General features: G+C 43.6%; 1 protein-coding gene across 20 annotated transcripts in view; it reads right to left on the reverse strand.

The window, feature by feature from the left end:
* The window catches only part of nrxn3b (neurexin 3b), a 321105-nt gene that overhangs the window by 9536 nt on the left and 287656 nt on the right, over nucleotides 1-23913 (reverse strand). For all 20 annotated transcript variants that reach the window (XM_080289989.1, XM_080289992.1, XM_080289988.1 and 17 more), the window contains one exon: nucleotides 3781-3859. In XM_080289989.1, the coding sequence (XP_080146115.1) occupies nucleotides 3781-3859 (79 nt within the window). The remainder of the gene's footprint in view (nucleotides 1-3780; nucleotides 3860-23913) is intronic.

Consider the following 23913-nt stretch of genomic DNA (forward strand, 5'->3'; position numbering starts at 1 on the left):
TTTAAATATTGTGGCATTAGTCGATCAAACCTTTCACAAATAGGTGGAAATGTCTTTTTTATGGGCTCGGAAGGTTCACATATTACAGGTTTTATGAACATTTACTAGTAGGTTTGTAATAGAGCCACCGTAACGCTCCATGTTTGACTTAAGATAAGACGTTTTTACACAGCATAGAGACAGAGGTGTAACTAATAACAATGATGATGGCTCTGTTCCAAGATTTATGAAAGCTGCCTGCCTGGTATGGCTTTTGGGCACTGCTAGAGTGGAGCAAAGACATCATTAATGTTATTAGTCACACCTTTGCTTTTGCAGCTCTCACAAAAAAAAAACAGTTCTGCTGCGACAAAGACATTTTTCCACATCCACTGCTTCGTCTCATTAGGAGGTAGACTTTTTAATTTGGCCTATCGTGAGTCAGATTAAAACCTAGTTCCATCAGGCCTGACTCGTGGCAGCTTGTAGGTGCTGTACGGACAAATCAAACATTTTGAAATGCACTCGCGGATAGATTGAAATCATTTGAATCAATTACCCCAATATAATGACACATTAATCATAAAATTGCTCTGATTGCACGGTAATGACAAGCCACGGCGCCGTTAATCACCGTGAAATGAAATCATAAATCGACTTATTTGCCTTCCTCCAAAACTGAGCATCTCGCAGCACTCACGCATTTCTGCACGTGGCGCTTTCTTTAGCTTGAACCGACAATTCTGTAAATGCACGCAGAGGACTGTGAGTCATCTCACGGGATTCGCTCTATTGGCCCTCTCGTGGAACCCGCGTGGGATTTAAAGGGGGGGGGGGGGGCAAGGTGAGGTTTCAACAGTTTTGGTTTCAACACGGAGACAACACAAGCACAAGACGAGCACGCACGCACAGCGGACAACACAGGCTGGTTTGGCAGACGCAGACGGAGCACTGACAGAGACAGCAGGCACGAGCACGAACACGGGACGCCTCGGAGGGAGGAGCTGCCGCTGCTGGGGGCAGACCCCCCCCTCCCCTCAGCACGCACACGCTGACATGTAGAAGCCAAGTGGAGGGACGTATGGGTGAGAAAAAGAAGCAGAGCGTAAAAATGGACGCCAATCATATCCACGCTGAAGCAGGGGATGGTTGGAGGAGAGGGTTACTGGTTAGTCTACAGAGCTGCGGTACAGTCCAGTACAAGAGTGCATGCCACAAATGCCTTCTACTTGGAGCAACAGATAAAATAGAAAAACAGATATACTTTGTGGCAATAAAAGTCTTTTTATGCCATCTGCATCCAAACAGACATGTATATGCAGAAAGGCTAAAAGAAGGTGGGTGGGGTGAGACAGGATGGAGGGGGTGGGGTCGGGGTAACGCTCGGAAGGGGCGACAGGGGGGAGTCATTCTCACACACAACTTTCTTGAGACAGAATGGGGTTGCCTGCACAAGGCCAAAAAAGGATGATGGCAAGAAAAGATTTTGTTGCCGTTCATTTCCCTATGTTGTATCGAAAATGTGCTGAGGTGGGGGGAGGGATGATCCTTTAGAAGCCATATGGCACAAAATAAACAAATAAAACACAAAACTTGATGAGGAGGAGAACTTTGACTTTTCCAACCACCAAAAGTTCATGCGGCACAAGATGAGGCAAAAAACGGGAGGAGCGGCTCTATCCTTGCTTGGATGATGGACGACGGATGATGAGGAGGACGCCAAAGAAACGATAAGAGTGATGATAATAATAAAAGAAAAGCAAACGAAAACTGAAAACAACCACAACAACAAAACAAGGAAAGTAAAAGCAGCCCGCACCCAACCCTCCCAGGCCCCAAAGGAAAGCAAAAAGAAGACAAGAACGAAAGAAAAGAAAAACACAAACCCAGCAGCTGGGTCCAAATCGATACAGAGGAGAGATGTTCATATGTGCATCACACGAGAAAAAAAGGAAAAGAAACCCAACATCATGTCATACAACTGTTCATACGACTGGAAGCGGAGGGGGAGGTGGGGGCGAGGAATGAGGATATGAATTTCTGTGTCCACATGATGGGATGTACGGTATGTTTGCGTAAGTGTGTGTATGTTGCCACTATATGAGGGGAGGGTACCGTGTTCTCTCAGCAAAAGCTTCTTGCGCTTCACTTGACTGCACTTTTCTTTTTTTTTGAGAATACTTGGGTTTGAGGTTTTAATGGTCTGAAGAGATACAAAAATAAATAAATTGAAACATGTGAGCTGCGTGCCCATTCGATTTCAATAATCTCTGCCTTTACCCAAGCAACTCACGCTAGATAAGGCACCTAAAATGCTGAAAGGAAATGGCTTTTTCCCCCCAGCCACATCAAAAAGCCATAAGACCTAAATGTGGTCATAATTTCAAGAAAACAAACGCCATCAGCGAGCGATAGACGACTTCTTTTCTCAGACTGGGGGAGAAATGGTTAAATCTGTTACAACGGAAAGGCCCGATTTTCCCTAAGAACAAAATAAACGCTCGATCGTCCACAACCGCAGACGTGGAAGGGCAACACGGCGGTGGCGTATTATTAGCTGTGAAAAGTGGACATATGCTCGGTGTTAAGCTGAGCTGTGTTTCGCCAGATTAGCGCAGCGTCAATTAGCCGGCTGTGATGGTATTTTGAAGGACACTGAAGCAATCAAATAGCCGGAGCTGTTAATGATTTCCAGAGCGCCTAAGGGGAGCTGCTTTTCAAATAGTGAGCCAGTTTCAATACAGCTCACAGTCTTTGCTTTGCTCCGCGTTATTAGGAATCCGTGCCAACAGCTCCTGGGCAGGAGCGTGATTGACAGCTGCTTATTCGACTCATCCAAACCCAAGTTGCCTCAAAAATAACCATTCCTTTTAAATCTGCGGCATTATTTCCAGCTCTGTTGTTATTTTCCACTGAGTGAGTGTCTTATCACTTTGATCTAATCACAAAGTGATATGTGCGTGTTTGTGTGTGTGTGTGTCAAGGGAGGGAGGGAAGAGAGACGATGCGCACAGAAATTCGAGGATATCTGTTCTCTATTAGAATGTTTCAGGTAAGGCAAGCCTCCGACGAAGGAAACAGAGGTACAAACAAGAGAAGAAGAAGGAGTAGGGAGGAAGAGGCTCTGTTGCAGTTAGTCTGCTACATATCACAGTATCTAGGCTGAAAGCATCTTTGTTCTCGAAAGAATCTCAAAATGTATCCTCTGTCAAGAGAGACGCACACACGCACAGCAAGAGGAAATCAACCAAGTACAGGACAGATACATTTTGAAGCATCAGTGCGGGCGACATGGGGCTTGATACTAATTTCGTACTTTGTTGAGTAAAGTTTTGCTCTCAGCTGAACGCCGAGAGAACAAAATTAGTATCAACGCGTCGTCATGTCTGCAACCAGTGGCCCCATAGCTAAGTGTAACTTGTTTCAGAGATGAAAGGCGTGAGCTTTAACACGTCCCGGCAGGAAGCTGTGTGCATTTACTTATACACAGTACAAGCTCCGAGTGGGACTTCCTACAGCAGAGCATGCCGAGGGTGTAGAAAGTGCATTCTTACTGCTTTCGCCCGTCTCCAAAAAGTGTTCTTTAAACTTTTGGCAGACACTGAGGACCCCGTTGTGCTTACTATGGCTACTTTTTCTGGGTGGGAGGGGGAAAGTGGGCGTTTTTTTTTTAAGTTACACTTGAAGCTCCCATGGGACATGATGCTAAGGGAGGAGAAGCTCCTCGGTAGCAACTCAAAGAAAGATAAGGAGAAATAGACCAGGTTTCAGAGCAAGCACAACTCGACACACTCATCCCACCTGCATGTCCGGAGTCGCACTCTTCCAGGTCCTCGTCGTCGCTGGAGCACTCTGCTGATGAAACAATGTCATCTGTCGTCTGCGGAGAAAGACACACAAACACGCACACGAACACAAACACAGAAGAAATTGTGGTTAGGCCAGGGGCAGCGCGAGCGAGTCCTCAGCCACTCAAGGATATCTCTGCACGCGCAGACTTCTCTCGCCTGTCCTTCGGCTTCCATATATCACTTGGAGTCAATCATATTTCACAGCGTTTATCATTCTTCGCTTTATGTGCTTTCCACCTCCGCAGATAATTGTTTTCCTTCACCCTCCGCACTCTGCCTCCGATTATTTATTGCCCCTCCCCTCCATCGCCCGCAATCAATGGACGCACTAAGCCCACACAGATCAGCAGCGTCCCCGGCCCCTGATTTGTGCTAAAGGGTGCAGGAGGAGGGATGGGGATGGGGTGGCACACGTTACACCGCCCGGCCCGGCGATGGATTATCTGCACCCTCCAGTTCCCACAATTCTGATTTATCCCTCCCACCCGACCAACCCTTCCCTTCCCCTTTTCTCTTTCCTTTTTTTTTTCCAGGTCGACCCGTCGAGGACAGAAGCAGGAGGGAGAGGGTTGTATTTCAGTGGCGGCGCGCTGGGCAGCCGGCGTTTATTAGAATGAATCAGCGGGGCGATAAAATAAGCCCTGTCACCAAGCAGGGTTATGAAATCAGAGTGCTGATTGAGTTTTCCAGTCCTGGCCAAGGGTGTGGGGCTCTAAATATCATTGAGTTTGACAGACTAATGAAACGCGCCCCCATGCTTGTGCCGCTCGCTTTCAACGGCGCCCAGAAAAAGCCGTCCACTTCCCACCGTATGCTGATGTGCAGCACACGCGTGTCTGCAAAAGCTCACACAGGAGGCAGATTTTTCGCTGTTTTTTTTGTTTGTTTTTCCTAATGTCTGCTATGATTATGCATGATGGGCTGTGCTGTTTTCTCTATCAGCACATTTGATAATGTGTTAATGTGCGTTTTTGCTGGTATGCTTAATGCACCACATTATGTACTGTACTCCACCAAGAGGAGGCAAAAAAGCAATGTGAGGGTGGGGGGGATGCTTTAAACTAAATTGCTGTAAAATATAGCCCCTTGGTAAACATGACATTATTTATTGAAGCCACATTACGGGCGTAAAAGTCTTGGTTATTGCTGAAAGAGGGTTATTGCTTGTTATTATGATAGCAGCAGATGTGGGAGGCAGGGACACAGAGAGAGAGAGAGAGATGAAAAATCCGAGCCACTTCAAAGTCTGTTCTAGCAATTTCAGCCCCGAGACCATCACGCCATAACCCGGCATCGACTGAAAACACTGCCTTTCTCTCGTCCATTCATGCCGATGGCGGCAGCGTCTCCGCACGGTGAATATTTTCACTGCTTTGGATGCGCTTGCTTCACGGAGCCTTGCACGCCCATGTGCGTCTCCAAAATGCTACGTTTTAGTTAAACAGATCACACCAATTTGTGCGCAGCTACCCACACGCACGAAGACTCTCAGGCAGCTACTTGGCATTCAGTTAGATGCAGCGGGTACTGTGGTGTTTCTTAGAAGTTCTTGCTGAGGGTCATTGTTTTTTTTACCTGCTGTTATGGAGAAAGTAGTCCTGCATTAGGCTGGCTCGAGCAAGCGGACGCCGTTTGGTCGAACACGTGATGGGGCTCCTAACATTAGCCTTAAAGATGACGTGAAATCTAGGCTTCGTTTGCTGTGAGATGTCTACATGTTCTCCTCTGCTCCTGTGTGAGTTTTCTTCCACAGCCCAAAGGCATGCACATTAGGTTAACTTGTAGTGGATATAAGGTGCTGTATGAGTGTAAGGGTAAATGCAGATTGTTCTCTAAAGTGCGATATAAATTCCAGCTAATTTCCATTTCCATGTGACCGAGGGAAATCAGCGTGATTTGATCTCAAAAAAGCAAAATATAAAAATTTTGTAACCTCAATTTGCTGCCGAGCATCCACCAAACACTGAAGAACTACAGAGAGGAAATGACAGAAATGAGATTATGAAACAGGATTACAAGGAAATGAAAGATCACAATGAGGTGACTTATTACCAATTGCTGGTTGGCTTTTAGATCACTTCGGGCTTCCTGTTATCTGAGTGAATACAGTAGAAATAAGGGCTTGGGAAATGAATACTTGCAGTGGGTAACACTTCAGTACTAGTTTTGGTGTCACAGATTCTACAGGTCACTGCAAAAGTCTCCAGACTTTCAAAGAAGTCTTGACCAACTTTACCAAGCTTTCAAAACCTTTTCACTCATTTTCAGGTCTCCTACCTTTGTTAAGCTACTTAACTTATAAAATCAAACATAAAACAGTACCTAAGTCAAGGGAAGAGTTAGGTCGCTAGAGCCTCGTGTCTCCACATCACAGCCAACTTTAGTAAAGAACCGATTTTAAATTGTATCTTTAGGCGCTTTGTTACCTGCAGCCTGTTAGAAAAACACAGCATTTATCCCCATTTCAAGAAGTCGTTCTGAAGCTTGAGATGGGCAGTAATCTGTTACCAGTAATTGGTTACTGTAATCAGATTACTTTTTTCAAGTAACAAGTAATGTAAGGGATTTCTAATGCAAAAAAGTAATTAGATTACTGTTACTTTCCCTTAAAGTAACTCACATCTGTGAGAGTGTCTCATGACAATGACGTAAGCGTGTGCGACGTGCGTGGCAGCAACAGACGTGTGCGGATCAACAATGGATAACATGGAGTGAAGGAGAGACGGTGCAGCGACGTGGACGTCCTCACATTACTTTGAGTTTTAGTCTGTAAGAAGTGACAAAAACAGCGTCCGCTGTTCACTCTGCGCAGGAAGAAAACTTCTTTCTACAGCGAAAAATTTAACTAAATCTGAGCGAGCACGCTGCCACGGGAATGTGGCATTCACAGAGAAACCCCCGGACCCCCCTGCTGTGTTTTACTTGCATTAATTTGAAAGAGTGTAAACACAAAACATTTTATTTTGTGTGCTGGAACATGCAGAACATAAGTTTAAATGTTAAAGAATTTCTTCAAGTCAAAGACTGTTGCAATAATTGAATTTTTGCTCGATGCAATGTGCATAAGATTAAAACTAGTAAAACAATTTTTAAAAGAGACTTTTTCATTTGATTCAGTTTTATATGATGGATTATGCAGAAAAATAGAATTGGGCTGAAAGGCCTATTGCTTTATTACGTATTCAGGTTGTGTACCATGTTTTTAAAAAGTAACTAAGCAACTAATTAAGTAATCAGTAATTAGTTACTTATTACTTTTTTCAAGTTACTTGACCAACACTGTTCTTAAGGGATGAAAGTAGGAGGCTGAGGTGAGATGGAGTGATGAATCGCTGTCAGTGTTTAAGCAGAGGTCAGGAGAGGAACAGCAGTGAGTGTCGACAGGCATCTGTAAAACACGGTGGAGGCTCTGCTGTGGGTTGTGGTTGTGTTCCAGTCAGGTTTTGGGGATCTTGTCAAAACTGATTTCAGTATCATCAGATTTTGATGAAACAACACCATATGCTTCATTTTTCAGCAGCCCAAACACCCTGTCAGTGCAGTAGTTCCTATTCCTGAAGGCTATAACAATGCAGCTTGTTTAAGAACAGGCTGTGTTCAAGATTATATATATATATATATATATATATATATATATATATATATATATATGCAATAATACTAAGTGCAATAATCCTTTCTGTCATCGTTGTATTTTTACTCAGTTGTATATAGTATTTGTATTTGTATTCTATTTTTATCTTATTGTATATTTATTTTATTTTATTCTACTGTATATAGTATTTTATTTTATTCTATTCTGTACAGTTGTGTACTGTATTTATTCTTATTGTATTCTAATTTTTGCCTCATAACTTTTGCACTGTCCACTTCCTGCTGTGACAAAACAAATTTCCCACGTGTGGGACTAATAAAGGTTATCTTATCTTATTAAATACAGGTGTACCAAATATTGACTTTCAAGCACAGTGGAGTTGTACATAATGTTTTGCCCTATATACTGTATTTCCATTTACATGTTACCATAAATCACTGCATTTCCCATTTTTCCAGCAAAATATAAAGAAATGAGGAGTGGCTCAAAGGTTTTGCACACAGCTGTGTAAAAATACCTTTGACAACCTTAACTGCAGTATAATAAAGTGTCTTCAAATGGCAAGCCTCTCAGCCCCAAGGTAAGCCCAAGTAACATCTCTTGATGTGTCGGCATCCAGAGGCCAGAACTCTGCCAGCAACTCAGTAAAAAAGAAAAACCCATGTACTTCACATTTTATCCTCTCCACATTAAAGAGCCTCGCGTAGTGTAAAAGTCCCAATGAAAAGGCAGGAGGACACACTCCATTCAACGGAGTCACTTTGCATATGACTACATCCTCAAACTCAAAGTAAGAGACCCTTGCACTGAAGCGACTTTGATTCCACTCCAAGATGAATGAAAGAGTTTTTTTTTTTAAAAAGGTGACGTGTAGATCCACTAGTTGTGTGGCTTTCCGCAAACATACAACGTATCTCAGTCGTCACAGCGGTTCGGAGTGAAGCACTTGTCATGTGGGGCTTTTTACACATCTGGACTAATGCAGAAGCAATCAAGTGTCACACGGAGCTCGCAGTCTTCTCACGGCCGTCCGGAGGGGAGAACGGCGTATAACGCTCCACTCACAGAGTGGAAAAGGCATAGACTTCATGTGTGTGCACTGATGGGAGCTTACAGCGGGGTATAGCATAATGATTTGGTTGGCCAGCGGGACTACAAAAACTGATTTCACAGCTGGCAAAATCCAATTCTCTGGCTAAATCTCCATAACATAGAGTGGGATATATTTTGGCAGTGAGGCATTTTCTTTTTTTGGTCTAATTATTCTCAACAAACATCCTCATCATTTTTAAGAGTCTTGGTTGTGGGATTTACGGCCCACATTGTTTCACGTGTGGGGAAATTTGGAAATGCTCGTGCCCGCTACTTCCTGTGTGTGAAGAAAGCGTATTCTGCACAATGACTTCAGTACATAAAACGGCCGTTTTCATCACGCTCGATTATGCCGATTAGCGTGCCTTCGACTGACGCTGAAATTCCCGACTCCACCAACAAACACCACGGCCTAATCAATAGCCAGACTTCATTAAAGGAGCTCTTACCGCCGACCACCACAGAGCACATCAACTAAAAGGATCGCCCCGGCGATCGATAAAGATAGACAGCCTCCTTGGGAGACGAGTCTCAAAAAGTGACAGTTTCAGTTTCAAAAGTAGAGCCACCGACACAAACAGAATGCAGAGTCTGCAAAGAAACCGGGCGTCTGTCTCTACAAAGTTCCTCTGGTGTTTAATCATGAATCCTGTGATGTGAATCCGCCAGCAGCGGTGCAGAGGCCATTATCAGGCCAAGCTGCAATTACTTCTGCAAGCGAATGGAGAGCATGCTACATCACCAGTCGGGCTTGACCTCGGGAGTGAACAAAGAGGATGCAAGATTGATTAGCAATAAACGCGAAGCTGGGAAAGCAACATTTTCATTAAAAACTTCTTCAGCAGCAGAATAAAAAAGCTACACCTGCTCAGACTACATTTTTTCTTAATTTGGGAATTAAGATTATCTGAACATGAGGCCTGAATGAAACGATACGCAGACCCCCCCCCTACACTCCCCCGTGGACATTTAAAAACCCCTTTGCTTTGCGCTGATTCACAGTTGCTTTTCTGGCAGTGAGGAAATCCTTTCTGAAAGTGATTCAGTGCGAGAGATAAGGAGCAAAATCTAAAATTCTCTCTCATTGCAAGAACCTATTTCAGTCAGACAGCTCCGGTTTCAAATGATGTATTGCCGCAGCAGAATGCAGTCAGAGTTTTGTGTCTAGGCTCTGAGCTCATCACTCCCCACAAATACCCAACATATAGAAACTGGGGAGCGATACGTAAATATCCACCCCGGATCTTAAAGGGGGGATGACGCGGTGGTTGGAGGGGCCAAAACACCAGGCAGGGCCACAGCAGGACTGACACGACGGGCAGTTTTATAGCTTAAATAAGCCAAGGTGTGAGGCATTTCTCCCATTATCAGCCTTTAAATGTACTTCATATGAAGATGTTTTCCCTTACTGGTCTCTGCCATCTACTGAAACACATGTGATTCTGTTTTAATGAATCAAGCTGTTCACATAGTCTGAATAAAGCCTTATGTTTTACACGCGTTATTTGCAAGTCTAACACAACCTGCAGAGGTGTGTTAGACTTGCACTATCTTCCTTCGTTCTATTTAAGCGCATAATTAGAGCGATTGTGTATTGGGTTTCGAGTTCTGCCAAAACATCAGTGACCTACTCTCGGTGTTGCGCCTAAATTTGTTCTGTGTAATGCGTCTGGTTTTTCTTTTTTGTTTTGCTACGGGCCTGCGTAGACATCGTGTAACACAAATCAAATGGATATTTTCCAGACTTAAAGCACTGTTGGGTTTGAATTACCTCTTTAGTGTGACAAAACATCAAAACACAAGAGGGAATTTCACTCTAAAGAGTCCACTGGAAGACAACCGCATAAATCTGACAAACTCTGGCGGCTGAAACGGTGAGTCAGCGTAAAGCTGAGTGAGGCCTAGAGTTTGACCCTCATCGCAGTGCTGAAACTGAACATGGCGTTAAATTCAAGTTCTCCTGTAATCCCAGTAGATCAACTGATTTTAATGTCATCCCACATCAGCCGATGGATGCACTCTATTTACATACAGAGCACAGGAGCCCAACCCAGGAGCCCTCGCAGGCCGAAGATGAGACACCAGAAGAGTCTCAGAATGCCAACAAAAAGAAAGAAAACATCAAGAATCCCACTGAAGTTAAGGCGTTCATCGCAACAGGTGATTCACATGTTCCACATCCAATATTTAGTGACCGACCAGCTAATGAAAAATTGTCTGGGATTAAACTGGACCATGGTATATGGCTGCTGTATACCTGCAAGCCACTTTGCAACCCACCTTAACCCTTTAAAGCCGGCCGGAGTGGACACGCTCCGTTTTGCGTAACTATTTTTAAATCCCGGCAGCACTGCAAACACGTAAGCTAGCGCAATAATTTTTTTTGCATATGAAACCGGAGGAGTTGTACTTACATCTTATGCCATCAGCTTGTCCTCGGTCACAGTTTCCTTCCACATATAGCTTTGCAAAAACTGCATAAAAAGCACTTGGAGCAACAAAAACATAATATTCCAGAAACACGCTTTGCTGATCCGATCAGCTGTTTGTATCACTTCCTACGTCCATCAGCGCGAACTATCACATGTCCTCCATGACCTGCCCGAAACCGGAAGTGACGTCATTTCGCGGAAATGTAGTTTTTTTACCATCAGGACCTTATGAGCCTATACTGGTGTTTTTAAAAGTTATGTTTGACTTTATGACTTTCTGTGTCGTTTCTGGGATGCTTAGGACTCATATTGCACTGCTGGAAATAGTTTATTTTGATGCATATGCTGTTTTTTTTGCAAATTTGCATTATAATATTTATTTTCGTTTTTCCTGCAGTATATAAATATTGGTGTATTTCAAAAATAAAACTATGAAGACACTTAAAATAAATTTCCTGTGGTGGGAAACTATTTTGTGCAACTTTTTTGTATTTAGAGTTTTTAGGGATAAGCCTCTTAAATTTCTCTAACTAGAAATATATGTTAATAAAAACAAAAACGATTTTACATTTTTTTGTAGTTTATTGCACTTTTTTTTTGCAATTTATGTAATGCACTTAATGCATATATATCATTAAAATTTGGGCTATAATGGTTGTATTGATGTATAGCAACTTGAAATGCTCCCAAAAATGGCTCCACAGCATGTAAAAATACAATATAAGCTCTGGCGGACTTGGTTCTATGGTTGGTCTTAAAGGGTTAATCAACGTCATTGGTGTCTGCTATATTCTGTGCTTTTCATGAGTGCGAGTGGCAGAGCATAGCGGTTCAGACTGGAGCCACATTAGGCAGGGGTGTCTACAGGCCCAGTATAAAGAAGAGCAACGTATTGAAAGAACTGGCATGTCAGGACATATGGACACGAGATTATTGTTTTAAGATAGAATTCTTAAATTCTTAAATAATAGCAGCAGTAGCGCTGCTGGCTGCCAGGCTCTGATACATCAAGTAGATAAATGCGGCTGGTGTCTGACAGATTTCTTCCAGAGTCAAATCAAATCCACTTTTCAATACAGAAAAAAAGCTCAGCTTTTCTTTCTCCTAGAGTCCAGTCGTTGTTGTTGAGAAATAAAGTGTGCAACTGCATAAATAAAAGGATGCAGGGATCAAATTATTTTTACCACTGTGCATAACCGCTGAATCGTTCTGTCTAATAAAGTGCCGGCAGGAACCAAAGTGCATTCTCACCATCTCTTCACACCTGTGCCAGATAATAAATATGAGTGAACTCAGTTCAGCGGCGAGCTTAAACCCACTACTCGCCATTTACAGCCCTGCCGCGAGTCAGTTCTCCGACTATGGACCTTGATGGTGAACGAAACATCGTGCGCCTGAATCTGTCTATGCGGCACAGATAAAGAGGGAAGCAGAACATGAAACATCAGCACAGCGCTGATGTTAAACAGGCTCAACAATGCTGTGCTTCATTCTGGGAAAAATGCCACACAGTGAGATAATAACCAACTATTTCTAAAGTTTCGTGCGCTGACAGCCAACGTCTGAGGGGTCGCGCTAATTAAGCAGTGAATGATTCAACTTGGGGGAAAAAAACTCGTCAAATACATGGATGGTAACAAGAGCAGCTGCTGCATCTGCGGCCGTGGCTACGGTTGAATATTCTACTGAGCATGACAGTGATTTGAACGGTCACATCAAAGCAATGGTTCGCGCTCAGCGAGGGAAAAGGAAGACACAATGTACTGGGACTGCTGTCTATAGTTTTCCCCTGGGTCAGTAATATCAGAGTAAAGGCTAAAGCTCAGCCACGGCCCCGGGTTACAAACACAACGTGAAATATGAGCACGAGCAGTGCTGCGTCTCGGAGAGGCGCTGGATCCACATGCTTAAGTACAGTACGCGAGACAAAGCGTGAGGGGAGGGGTGCGGGAGGCTTGCTCCTGAACACAACATAGTCTTATCATAACAAATGACCTTCACACAGCTCGGGCCCAGAGGCTGAAGGAAACACTGAGAAACGAAGCCTTTTGAGAATTAGAGAAGAGACACCACATTATAGAGCCACATTACAACGCTGCTATCAAACCCAGTTTGGTTTATTTACAATGCCGCCGTGCCCGGTGGCTAAAGTTGATTTTCTTTGTACTAATGGGAATAAACCCCAAACAAATCAATTTTCCTTGAGCGCCTCATCCTGGCAGCCAGTAGCAACAGATACCCAATGTGGCTGCACGTTCAGAGATCAAAGGGATGACGCAAAAAAGGCAAGGGCAAATCAAAGACACAATTCAAAGCAGTTTCTTTTCCCCCCATGGTCAGCTTGGATACATACATATACATTAGGGGTGCAACGATACACAAAATTCACGGTTCGATATTTTTTCGATACAAAAAAAAATGTTCATGCCTTTTTAATTTGTCATTTATTAAAATTATAAATATATATTTTAACTCAAAAGTACAGTTTTTAAATTTAATGTTGCTGAAACAACAAAGTAATAAAAAAAATTAATCTATCTGATCGAGGAATCCCTCATCTTTGGAAAAGAGAGTTTATTACAGAGAAATGGCTCTTTCAAAATAAAAGCTATACTATACGCTTCTTCTGGGCTATATTCTCAGCAGCATATTAAACATATCAGGTCCCCATAAGGAGAATCCTGTGCTAACGGCTGTCTAAATGACTCGGGTAAAGTTTGTAGCATGTGTGCTTGTTGTTTTTGTCTGCTTCCACTTGTCTTTGCACTAGGATGATGTCGTTGTAAATGTGCAGTCATATTCGTTGTGTTCCCACTAGTGCTGTCAGCGTTAATCTGAAATGACGTTAACGCTATAACGCGGCAAATCTCCGTTAACGACCTACCGCGGATCGCCCCGTGCGTGGGGCTGGACGGCGTCAACACGTTAACGAGCTAACTGCGCTAACACACTAGCTCCCACCCATGTAATTGAGCATTGCGTGGCACATCCAACATACTGTTTTACTTTAGTCCATGACGCGCTTACCTTCAGGGTCATACGTCACATGAAAACCAAAATAGTTCCAAACGCCAGATCTGAATGAGGGTGGGGGAGGTCCATGTTGTAAGGAGAGCTTAACTTCTGTCTCGCTAGCTTGCCCTGCGCTCAGTGAATCTGCGTTCGACTACTCCGCCTAGGCTGCACTGTCGAGCGCAGATCCACTGAGCGCTCAACACAGACAGCATCGTCAGAAGGAAAGTTGATCAAATAAATTAAAAATTTTGTATTGTTCATACATATGCGTACCGAACCGAAAGCACTTTCTGCCACTTTCTGAGCCACTTCTCTCATATCTATATCTATATCTATATATATCTATATCTATATATTAGGGGTGCAACGATATTCGTATCGATATTGAACCGTTCGATACAGTGCTTTCGGTTCGGTACGCATATGTATCGAACAATACAACATTTATAATTTATTTTATCAATTTTCCTTCTGACGATGCTGTCTGTGTTGAGCGCTCAGTGAATCTGTGTTCGACTACTCCGCCTAGGCTGCACTGTCCAGCGCAGATCCACTGAGCGCTCCACACAGACAGCATAGTCAGAAGGAAGAGCGCAGGGCAAGCTAGCGAGACAGAAGTTAAGCTCTCCTTACAACATGGACCTCCCCCACCCTCATTCAGATCTGGCGTTTGGAATTATTTTGGTTTTCATGTGACGTATGACCCTGAAGGTAAGCGAGTCATGGACTAAAGTAAAACAGTATGTTGGATGTGCCATGCAATGCTCAATTACATTGGTGTGAACTAGTGTGTTAGCGCAGTTAGCTCGTTAACGTGTTGGCCGTCTAGCCCCATGCATGGAGCGATCGGCGGTAGCTCGTTAACGGAGATTTGCCGTGTTGTGGCGCTAAGGTCATTTCAACGAGATTAACCTGAAAGCACTAGTGGGAACACAACGAATATGACTGCACATTTACGCCGACATCATCCTAGTGCAAAGACAAAAACAACAAGCATGCTACTAACTTTAGCCGAGTCATTTAGACAGCTGTTAGCACAGGATTCTCCTTATGCTGCTGAGAATATAGCCCAGAAGAAGCGGATAGTATAGCTTTTATTTTGGAAAGAGACATTTCTCTGTAATAAACTCTCTTTTCCAAAGATGAGTGATTCCTCAATCAGATACAGGGCTCGCAATATCGCTAGCCCGACGTCCCGGAGCTAGCGATTTTTTCAGTTGGGCTACCAAAATCTATCTCTGCCCTGCCCGTCGGGCTATTGTAGGAAAAATATATGTCAATGCTTTTGCATTCTTTCAGAAATGTAGCTGGGTAATTATGTCATTGGCATCGGTGAGCCACTGTCAATATGTGACATATTGAAGTCGCGTTTGAATTTTGTTTTTTTGCTTTCACTTTGCAATCACGTGAACTGTGTATAGAGAGCGACAGCACTGATCTGTGAGTGATGATAATTTGTGCACCAATTCCTCTGACATCGTCTTATTAATCGTTAGCTTACTATGCAAACATGACAAGTGAAATCTCCCGCAGCTTAAACATGTGAGAGGTTGATCGCGCAGAGAATCGCTGAAATTATGTGAGTGCGTGTGTAAAAGCATTTCAGTTCTGCTGAGTCAAATAAGACAGGTCAGGGTGAAGAAGTGACAGCCAAAGAAAAGCTTACCACAAAACGGAGAAGTTATGACAAATCAGACTATAAGGCAAAAAGAAAGTGCAGCTTTATGGTTTCATGGACAAAATAATTTCTGTGGCTGCAATATGACGAGCTAAATAACCAGGGCTGCACATAAGTGGTCCGCAGGTGTGCATTCGCTGTCAAAATAAAAAACACGCACAAGGGTTAGGGTTAAATTTAAAAACTGTACTTTTGAGTTAAAATATATATTTATAATTTTAATAAATGACAAATTAAAAATGCATGAACATTTTTTTTGTATCGAAAAAATATCGAACCGTGACACCAAAGTATCGAACCGAACCGTGAATTTTGTGTATCGTTGCACCCCTAATATATATATCTATATATCTATATCTATATAGATATATATATAGAGAGAGATATATATGAGAGAAGTGGCTCAGAAAGTGGCAGAAATCACAGGTCGCACAAACTGCTCTCTCTTCTATCTCACTGGTTCCCATCGCCCTCGTACCAAAACAAGATAGTCATCTCGACGGTGGAAGCTTCGCCTATTGACGGCTGCCCGATGTGTGCGTTATCATGTCCGATCTAGGCTTTGACAGGCTGACAAGGGAGAGGCTTGTATTACAAGTGGGAATCAATGGCACCAGGCCATATCCCTATCAATAGTCTGCCACAACTCTTTTTGCTTCTGCTCTGTGACAGATAAGATGCTTTATCCAGGAAAAAAAAGCACAGCACAGAAGCATGTTATAAATATCACACAGCGGTGAACCTGGTCTGATATTCCATCAGTTTGTCTTCATTAGTAATCAAACTGCTGGAGAAGGAAAGCAAAAACAAATAGCACTAAAATATAGTTTACAAACGTCAGTGAAATGAGCTCTGAGAACAGAAGTCACATGCTAAATGGTTTGCTAGATCTAATATTGATATTTCAAATGAGCACCCTTGGTGGGCCTTTCTTAGTGCCCCCCTACAGTCAGCACATTTTTTCTTCTTCCCAAGTGTATGGAGAAATGGATAGGAGGCAAGAGGAGAGCAGAGGTGGGGAACAGCTGGAAAGGTAGAGGGAAAAAAGGAAAGAAAATTCATTTAATTTGTTCCCCGTTACTGCGGCGGGCTGGTTTCAGCAGAATGGGTTATGTGCCGAGTATTTCTCTTTTTCTCAAGGACCTGCCTTTGTACACAGAGCAGTGAGCGTTGCTGGCTCACAGCAAACTCTAATTGCCCTGAGGCCATAGGCAGCCACTTTCAAACAGGGTCATTCATCTTCCCATGAAAAGGAAATGGTCTTTGGCCCCGATCCTTAATCACCCCCCTGGTGCAGCGCGCAAGGTCATCAGGGAAGCCCTGTGACAAACACGCTCGCCCGCATGCATGTATGCAGACAAATGCGGAAACAAAGCCGCCGGAAGGCAGAGGGTGGGCACGAGAGAGGAAGGGGCATAAGATCTGAGGTGAGCGGGCAGGACGCGTGGAGAAATTTCTCCTCTCTATGCAAGTCCCTGCCGTCCTCAGGTGAAATTGTAGCAGCGATTTTGGGTCAGAGTTACGGTTTGTGTTACCAATTGTGGTTCTCAGTTCAAAGTGGAAGTGAGGAATTCGTGTGGATGCGGTGTCGAGCTTCGCTGAAAGCTGTGACCGAAGAAAAAAGCTGGGAGAAGATGAGAGTGTGTGCATGTGTGTGAGTGGAGTCAGGACAGAAATGGGAAAGGCTTCATTTTATCGAGGTTCACGAGACACTGGGACCGCTCAACAGAACTAACTTCAAACCAGGTTGTGTTGCATAATGCACAGTTAAAACAAGATCACTTTGTCTTTTTTCAAAGTAAGTTAATTAATTTAAGCCCTCAGTTATTCCCTGACACTCACTGTTGACTTGAATTTAATATTTCAGCAATTTTATTTATACAGCACCAAATCACAACAGCAGCTGCCTCAACGTGCTTTATGTTGCAATGATACAGAGGAACATCCCAACTATGAGAAGACCCCCTATGAGCAAATACTCGGTGACAGTGGGAAGGAAAAACTCCCTTCTAACAGGAAGAAACTTGCAGCAGAACCAGGCTGGGGAGGAGCAGCCATCTGCTGCGACCCGTAGGGGCGAGGGAGACAGGACAAGAGGCGCTCTGTGGGAGAGAGCCAGAGGTGAATAATAACTAATGATTAAATGCACGTGTAAGCACACAGAGAGTGAAGGAGAAACACTGTGCATCATGGGAAACTCCAGCAGCCTAGGCCTTTTACTGCGTAGCTAACGGAGGGTTCAGGCTCACCTCATCCAGGCAGTAAATTTCCTTGACGAGTTTTTACTTGAGGTTTTTATGAATCTGGACGGTTATTCCACGACCACTTGTTGACTGCCTGGTTTATAAAATACCAGAAAATTGCTAACAATGCTCATCACATCATCATCAGCGTTCATCATTTCCCAGAACCCAAGCTGACTTATTTATTTCTGCTTATGAATGAAAAAAGAAGACTCTCTGCTTGTTAATAATGAAAGTACTGAGGTTCATTTTAAAATAAAAGCCTGTTTATTAAAACATGGATCAACCGGAGTTCTCTGCTCTGCGATGACAACTCGGGCCATGTCCTCGAGGAACAGCTGCTTGTGTTTTATCAAGACTGTTGCAGCACTCTTCTTATTTCTTTCTGATCATTAACTCAAAAACAGCAAATTTACTGTTAAACCCCCGAAACACAACACAAAGTCTCCACTTTGCATTTTTCATTTTCCAGCTACCAAACTGGTTATCGCACTTGTTGCCAATCAATTAATTTAGTACATTTTAAGTCCACATTAATCACACCGGGCTTGAATCCAGGATGACGTGATTACGACAGCTCTGCAGCGAGATCATTTAAAAGAGGAGCAAACATCTGTTCTTGTCTCGAGTTCTGTGTTCACTGTCGGAATTTCAAGTGCCGCCAAATGTCCGCCATTTTTAATGGAAGCGTGTTGCTTCATTCTTTTGCCTAATTTTATTCTCCGCACATGCATTTTTAAGTTTAACACTTGCTGCTGTGCAGAATATCCTTCTAACGTCTCTGCCTTCATTGTGTATTGATGCGGTCTTGATGTCCTCTTGGGCTCCGTCTTATTAAATCATGAATATACATATTTTAACGAGGCTCGCAGTAAATCTAATCACATTACTGAGAAATTTAATTCTGGATGAGTCTTCTTAATCCAGGCTTTTCACAGTGATCTGCAACTTCCGTTTCATCCTGTGCAAAACACCAGTGAGTTTAACAGCTTAAGACCTCTATAACATTATAGCTGTACTGGTGTCTCACGAGTCTCATATCATCCCAAAGCATGACTGGCTAAAGCTTGGTAGGCTTGTATTTTCAGCTTTATAAGAAAAACTCAGCTGACCTCATCAGCTGGAAGAAAACACTCAATAAGTAGGACGACGCCTTCAGCTGAGAAGGTGTGGAGCAGCTGGTGCGGGACTTTGCTCTTTCGTCTTGTCGACTACATTTTGGTCTCCTCTTTCATTTCATTACAGTACTTTTCAAAGTCAGAGGCTTTTATGACTTCACAGCTGTAAATCAATGGAGGCATCATGTAATGGCTGTTGCCGGCAGTTTATGACGTCCCGTATTAGCCCGCGATCCCTTTTGGTTTCAGTACTTAATGAGCACAAACCAAATTAAGCGTTTGATTTTGCCCCGTTTTTGAAGATGAAAGTTGAAACATAATCACTAACCAACAGAGAAATTACTCCAAATATTCTGTACGTCGGAGCCCTCTCACAGTGTCGTATACATGCTCGCACACACGTAAGGATGACTACCCGTCCTTATAATTATCCCCGACTCGCTACTATTAAAAGCAACAGGTTTGGTTGGACTTTGCACAGACTCTCGGTGGTCACAGAGGAGAAATATCGCTGGGCTTTGCTAACAGCTCAGCTGAGCAATGAAACAGAACACATTATTGCTCCGCAACATCAAAGGCTTTGTCTGTGTGATACATATTTAATTAAATCCTACTGCCGCTCACAGACACACGGTGGTATCTGCACGCACAGATACAGCAGTGCTGCGTATATACATCTAGTCTCTCTCTCCGTCGTTCGCAGACATAAACTCCAGAGCGTATCACAGGCTGGCTGCAAATGTAGTCACACTGCAGCAGTGTGTGTAGATCCTTTATTCCTGGGAATAAAGTTACCAGGCCTGTGAATACGCCTGTAACTTAAGCCTTAACTGCACCTGAAAAAAAATGGTGTTGCTATAGTAACACTTAAAAAAAAATACATGCAATAACCAGTGTCTGTTTTGTGTTTAATAAAATATCTCTTTGACCTTTCTTATTGTAAAGACAGAAGGCGGCGTTTTAACAGGAAAGTGGGACCTTCATGAATATAAAGTTAAACTTTTAGAATAGTTTTGTTCCCAGAACTGTTGTGCTGAGAAAAAGTTAATTAAAAGCCACAAAGAGTGCAGCGTGGGATCTCACAGCAACCTCGCAGTTTTAAAAAAAGGGTTTAAAAAGCAGGATTTAATACCGAGTGCTCCATCGTGACCATTCAAGCACGCTGGGAGAGATGACCGTAATAAGAAGGAGAATATGGATTTGTGATGTTATGCTTGGAATAACTATTCAAGATGACTCAGGCATCTGTAACCGATCATCCTTTGCCTAAAACGATTGGTTAAAGTTATCTGTCAGGACAAACATAGACTAAAGAAGACTGTCCCCACGTGCCTGTGAGGAAAGCAAGAGTAGAGTGGTTGGACCCCGAATCAGTTATGACAGATATGACTCTGATTAAGTCAGAAACAGAATGAATGGAGCCGGCATGGAGGTGGGCTGGACAGCAACTTACAGAAGAGCAGCAGCGGTTGGGAGGCTGGGTCCTCTGAGCTTCTCCCTTATTTCCCAAACTGTCCCCACAGCCGATAGATCTGCATGTTTGATGTGGCACCAATTTTACGCCCTATTCCCTTTGTGATGAAAGCCTCCCATTTATCCAGGTTTGGGACTGGCACCAGGAGTACGCTAGCTTATGAACCAACCAAAGCTGGGTTCTGTGTCCCCTCTCTGGTCTCAAACTGTGGATCTATTTCCGTACAAACCCAATGTGTTAGCAATGGCATTATATCAACATAGGCAGGCTAAAGCAGCTTAAATAAGACACGCCGCAAGTGTTTTATTGTGCAGATGTGCAGGCGGCTATCAGCTGAGCTAAGATCAGTTGATCTTATGCAGCTGTGGCTGAGCTTGACATCATGGCCTGCTTAAATTAGCACTATGGTTGACTAGTGGTTTGCGTATTTGATCATTAACATTCACACACTCAGTAAAAAGAAAGCTTCTTTGGCCTCATAAACATGAAACAGTTTCAGTTGGGTGGTGTCACATTCTTGCTTCAGTTGTAAGTTAAAGTTTTTAGTTGGACATGTGTATCATGTTTTAACCAGTCAGCCATCTCCGGAGGAGCACAGCATGCGGTGAGCCCGTACACCAGCCAGCGCATGTGCTAGATGTCCTGCAGAAACAAACTGCACAACACGTGTGTGTTTGTGTGGGTGTGTAGCTGCTATGTGTCTCTTTTTTTTGTTTGCCTCTTGGTGTGTGAGTGCCCTGCTGTGACAGTGGCGGCTGACAAGACAGGTTCACACACACACACACACACACACACACACACACACACACACACACACACACACACACACACACACACACACACACACACACACACACGCGCGCGCATTCCCGGGGGATCCAGATAAGATGTGTTATGAGGCATGGGGGACATCCATTACAAAACCTCCCATGGTCCAAAACCCCTGGAGCTAGCTGCTGGTTCTCACACACTGAGAGACAAACTACCTTGAATGCAAACATACACACACACTTGCTCACAAAGAGACAAAAGAAAAAGAAACACAAGATCTGTGGACATAAAACAAATATATTCACACAGAGAGATCTAATAGAAACAGTCTTATGTAGGTGACAAGCACCGAGGGAATTACAGCCGCATGTTGGAAACAAATTCCGGTGACAGAAAAGACAGACAGTCCATGACAGTGCTGAAATGAGGTGGTCATGTTGGTGGTAGGGGGGCATATTTGGTGGCACATGATGAAAAATCTTTGACAGCTTTGCTTCAGTGTTTTGACAGTGGATGTGGCCACAGCAGGCCTGAGTGATGTTTTTTATGTGTGCACAGACTTATGCAAATTACAGCAGCTTAATTTGCTTGTGCACGCTGGAAATGTGAGAGACAAAGATTAAGAGATCCTTGTACAAACTCTCTGAGTGTGGGTCTGTGTGTAAGTGTCAGTGTGTGCCTGCCTTAATGAAGCCACACGCGCCAGCATGATCCCCATCAGTCTGCTGTCTCCTAATTGGACCTACACCGAGCAACAAGCGGACCTCCAGCATTCATCTCCAAGAATACACAGTGAGCTGCGGTGCTGTGCAGAGTAGCCAGAGATACCGACAAAGAAAAAAAAATTGGAAAGGAAGAGAAGGAATAAAGAAAGAAATCCTAGGAACACCTGCCTACTAGTCTGACCTTTACACAATTACTGGCAAGTGTGGGAAGGTGATCACAGAGACTGACCGGAGAAGTGGAGCGCGCCTGCCTGCTCGTGCTCACACCTGCGCTGCTCTCACACATGAGCAGATGAACACACTCATCAAACATCATCTAGCGGGCTACCATGTGGAGACACCAGCACGCCACGCAGCGTCTTCCTCCCCACCGCTTGAAGAGAGAATAAATCAGTGATTATCATATAACCCCAGGTGTTCAGCAACATCCCTGATGTAGTTTATCGACAGAGAGATGGAAGCAATTTGAGGAGAGCGGTGAGGAAATGTTGCGATGGAGCTTAGCGAGCAAAACTGTACCCAGCAACAGTGTGAGGTGGATCTGGCTCGTGACCTGTGCTGTATGGATTTCTGTCTTCCGTTTAAGGCTCCACCAAAACACCAAAATGAATCAGAAAACATCAGAATCTGTGTCATTCAACGCAGCGTCACTATAATTGTGGCGTGCGTATCTAAACGCATCAATATAGCAACAACTGCTGCATCTCAGCAGAAAAAAGCCCAATTAAACGACAAACAATTTACCTCTCATTTTCTCGTCTCCTGAGCATCGAGCCTGTTGAAGATGATGGACGGGAGCAATTTCTAGAACACGGCAACAATGCAAATCACTCTCAGTCTCTCTCCCTCAGCCGTTTTCCCTCATGGTACTGTAGATTGCAGCCTCCCATCCTAATTGTTCCCAAACATCTCACGCCGGCAGCGTGAGTTAATTGGGAACGAGAGAAGTTGATCTCCCATGATAGAGAACCTTGCATTAATGAGTATTCCCAAAACGACTATCCGCATTAAATCGGCAAGCGTGAAATGTATTCTTTGGTCCAACAAAATTCGGCAGAGCTGAAGGACTTACAAGCCTTAAACTGTGCCTCTGTGTGTTTGTTTTGCGATTCTGCATCGGGAATATTCTAGATTACCAGCAAATGTAAGTGAGAGATGTCTAACCCCTTTTAAGAAAGAACTGGCCATGAAGAACTTGCATCATGGAGAATCATTCTTATGCCCAGCTTCATATGTTCTGTCCACAGTATCTCATAACACTATACAACTCTCCCCCAAACCTAGCATGAAGCCAAACTCAAAAAACTCTGATGCACACACACGGTGCTAATGTAAGTCGTGGCTAATGTAACTTTGGGCCACTACACTCAAGCACAGACTGGCAGCGTGCCGTGGAAGCCTGCTAAACTCACTTCATTCTGAAGTCACACTCCCAGATGATAGTGCCGCTCAAAGTTTTCAATTTTGAGACGCTCCATCTGGAGCTGCAGATGTAGAAGCAGTACCTAACAACTTCCAGCAACCGTGACCTCATGTGTAAAACTGGTGTTCTTCATTAATGAGAAACCAGCTAGCATCCTTGTATCGGACTTTCACGCAGCAGGCTACTACTTTTTATTTTAAGAGGACAAGTTGAAGATAACAGTAGGAGGGGCACACTGTTGCCTAACGTAAACAGTGTAGCAGGATCGTGTAAACAAGACATTATGTAGTTAATATTTGATGTTTGCATTCGTAGACCGTTCCTAACAAGGCAACGAGGAACAAATTGTGATGTATAAAGGTGCTGTAGAGAAAACTATAGACATCACCACCTGAATGTTCATTTCCTATTTTTATGTTGTACACAATGTGCTGGAAGGAGACAGGAGGGTCCAAGGAGCTTGGAAAGAAAAGCGTCTGGACTTCTTTAGGTTGCTTGAAGATGTTTCACCTCTCAT

The sequence above is a fragment of the Astatotilapia calliptera genome, chromosome 15 (genome assembly GCF_964374335.1).
Source record: "Astatotilapia calliptera chromosome 15, fAstCal68.1, whole genome shotgun sequence".
Lineage (NCBI taxonomy): Eukaryota > Metazoa > Chordata > Actinopteri > Cichliformes > Cichlidae > Astatotilapia > Astatotilapia calliptera.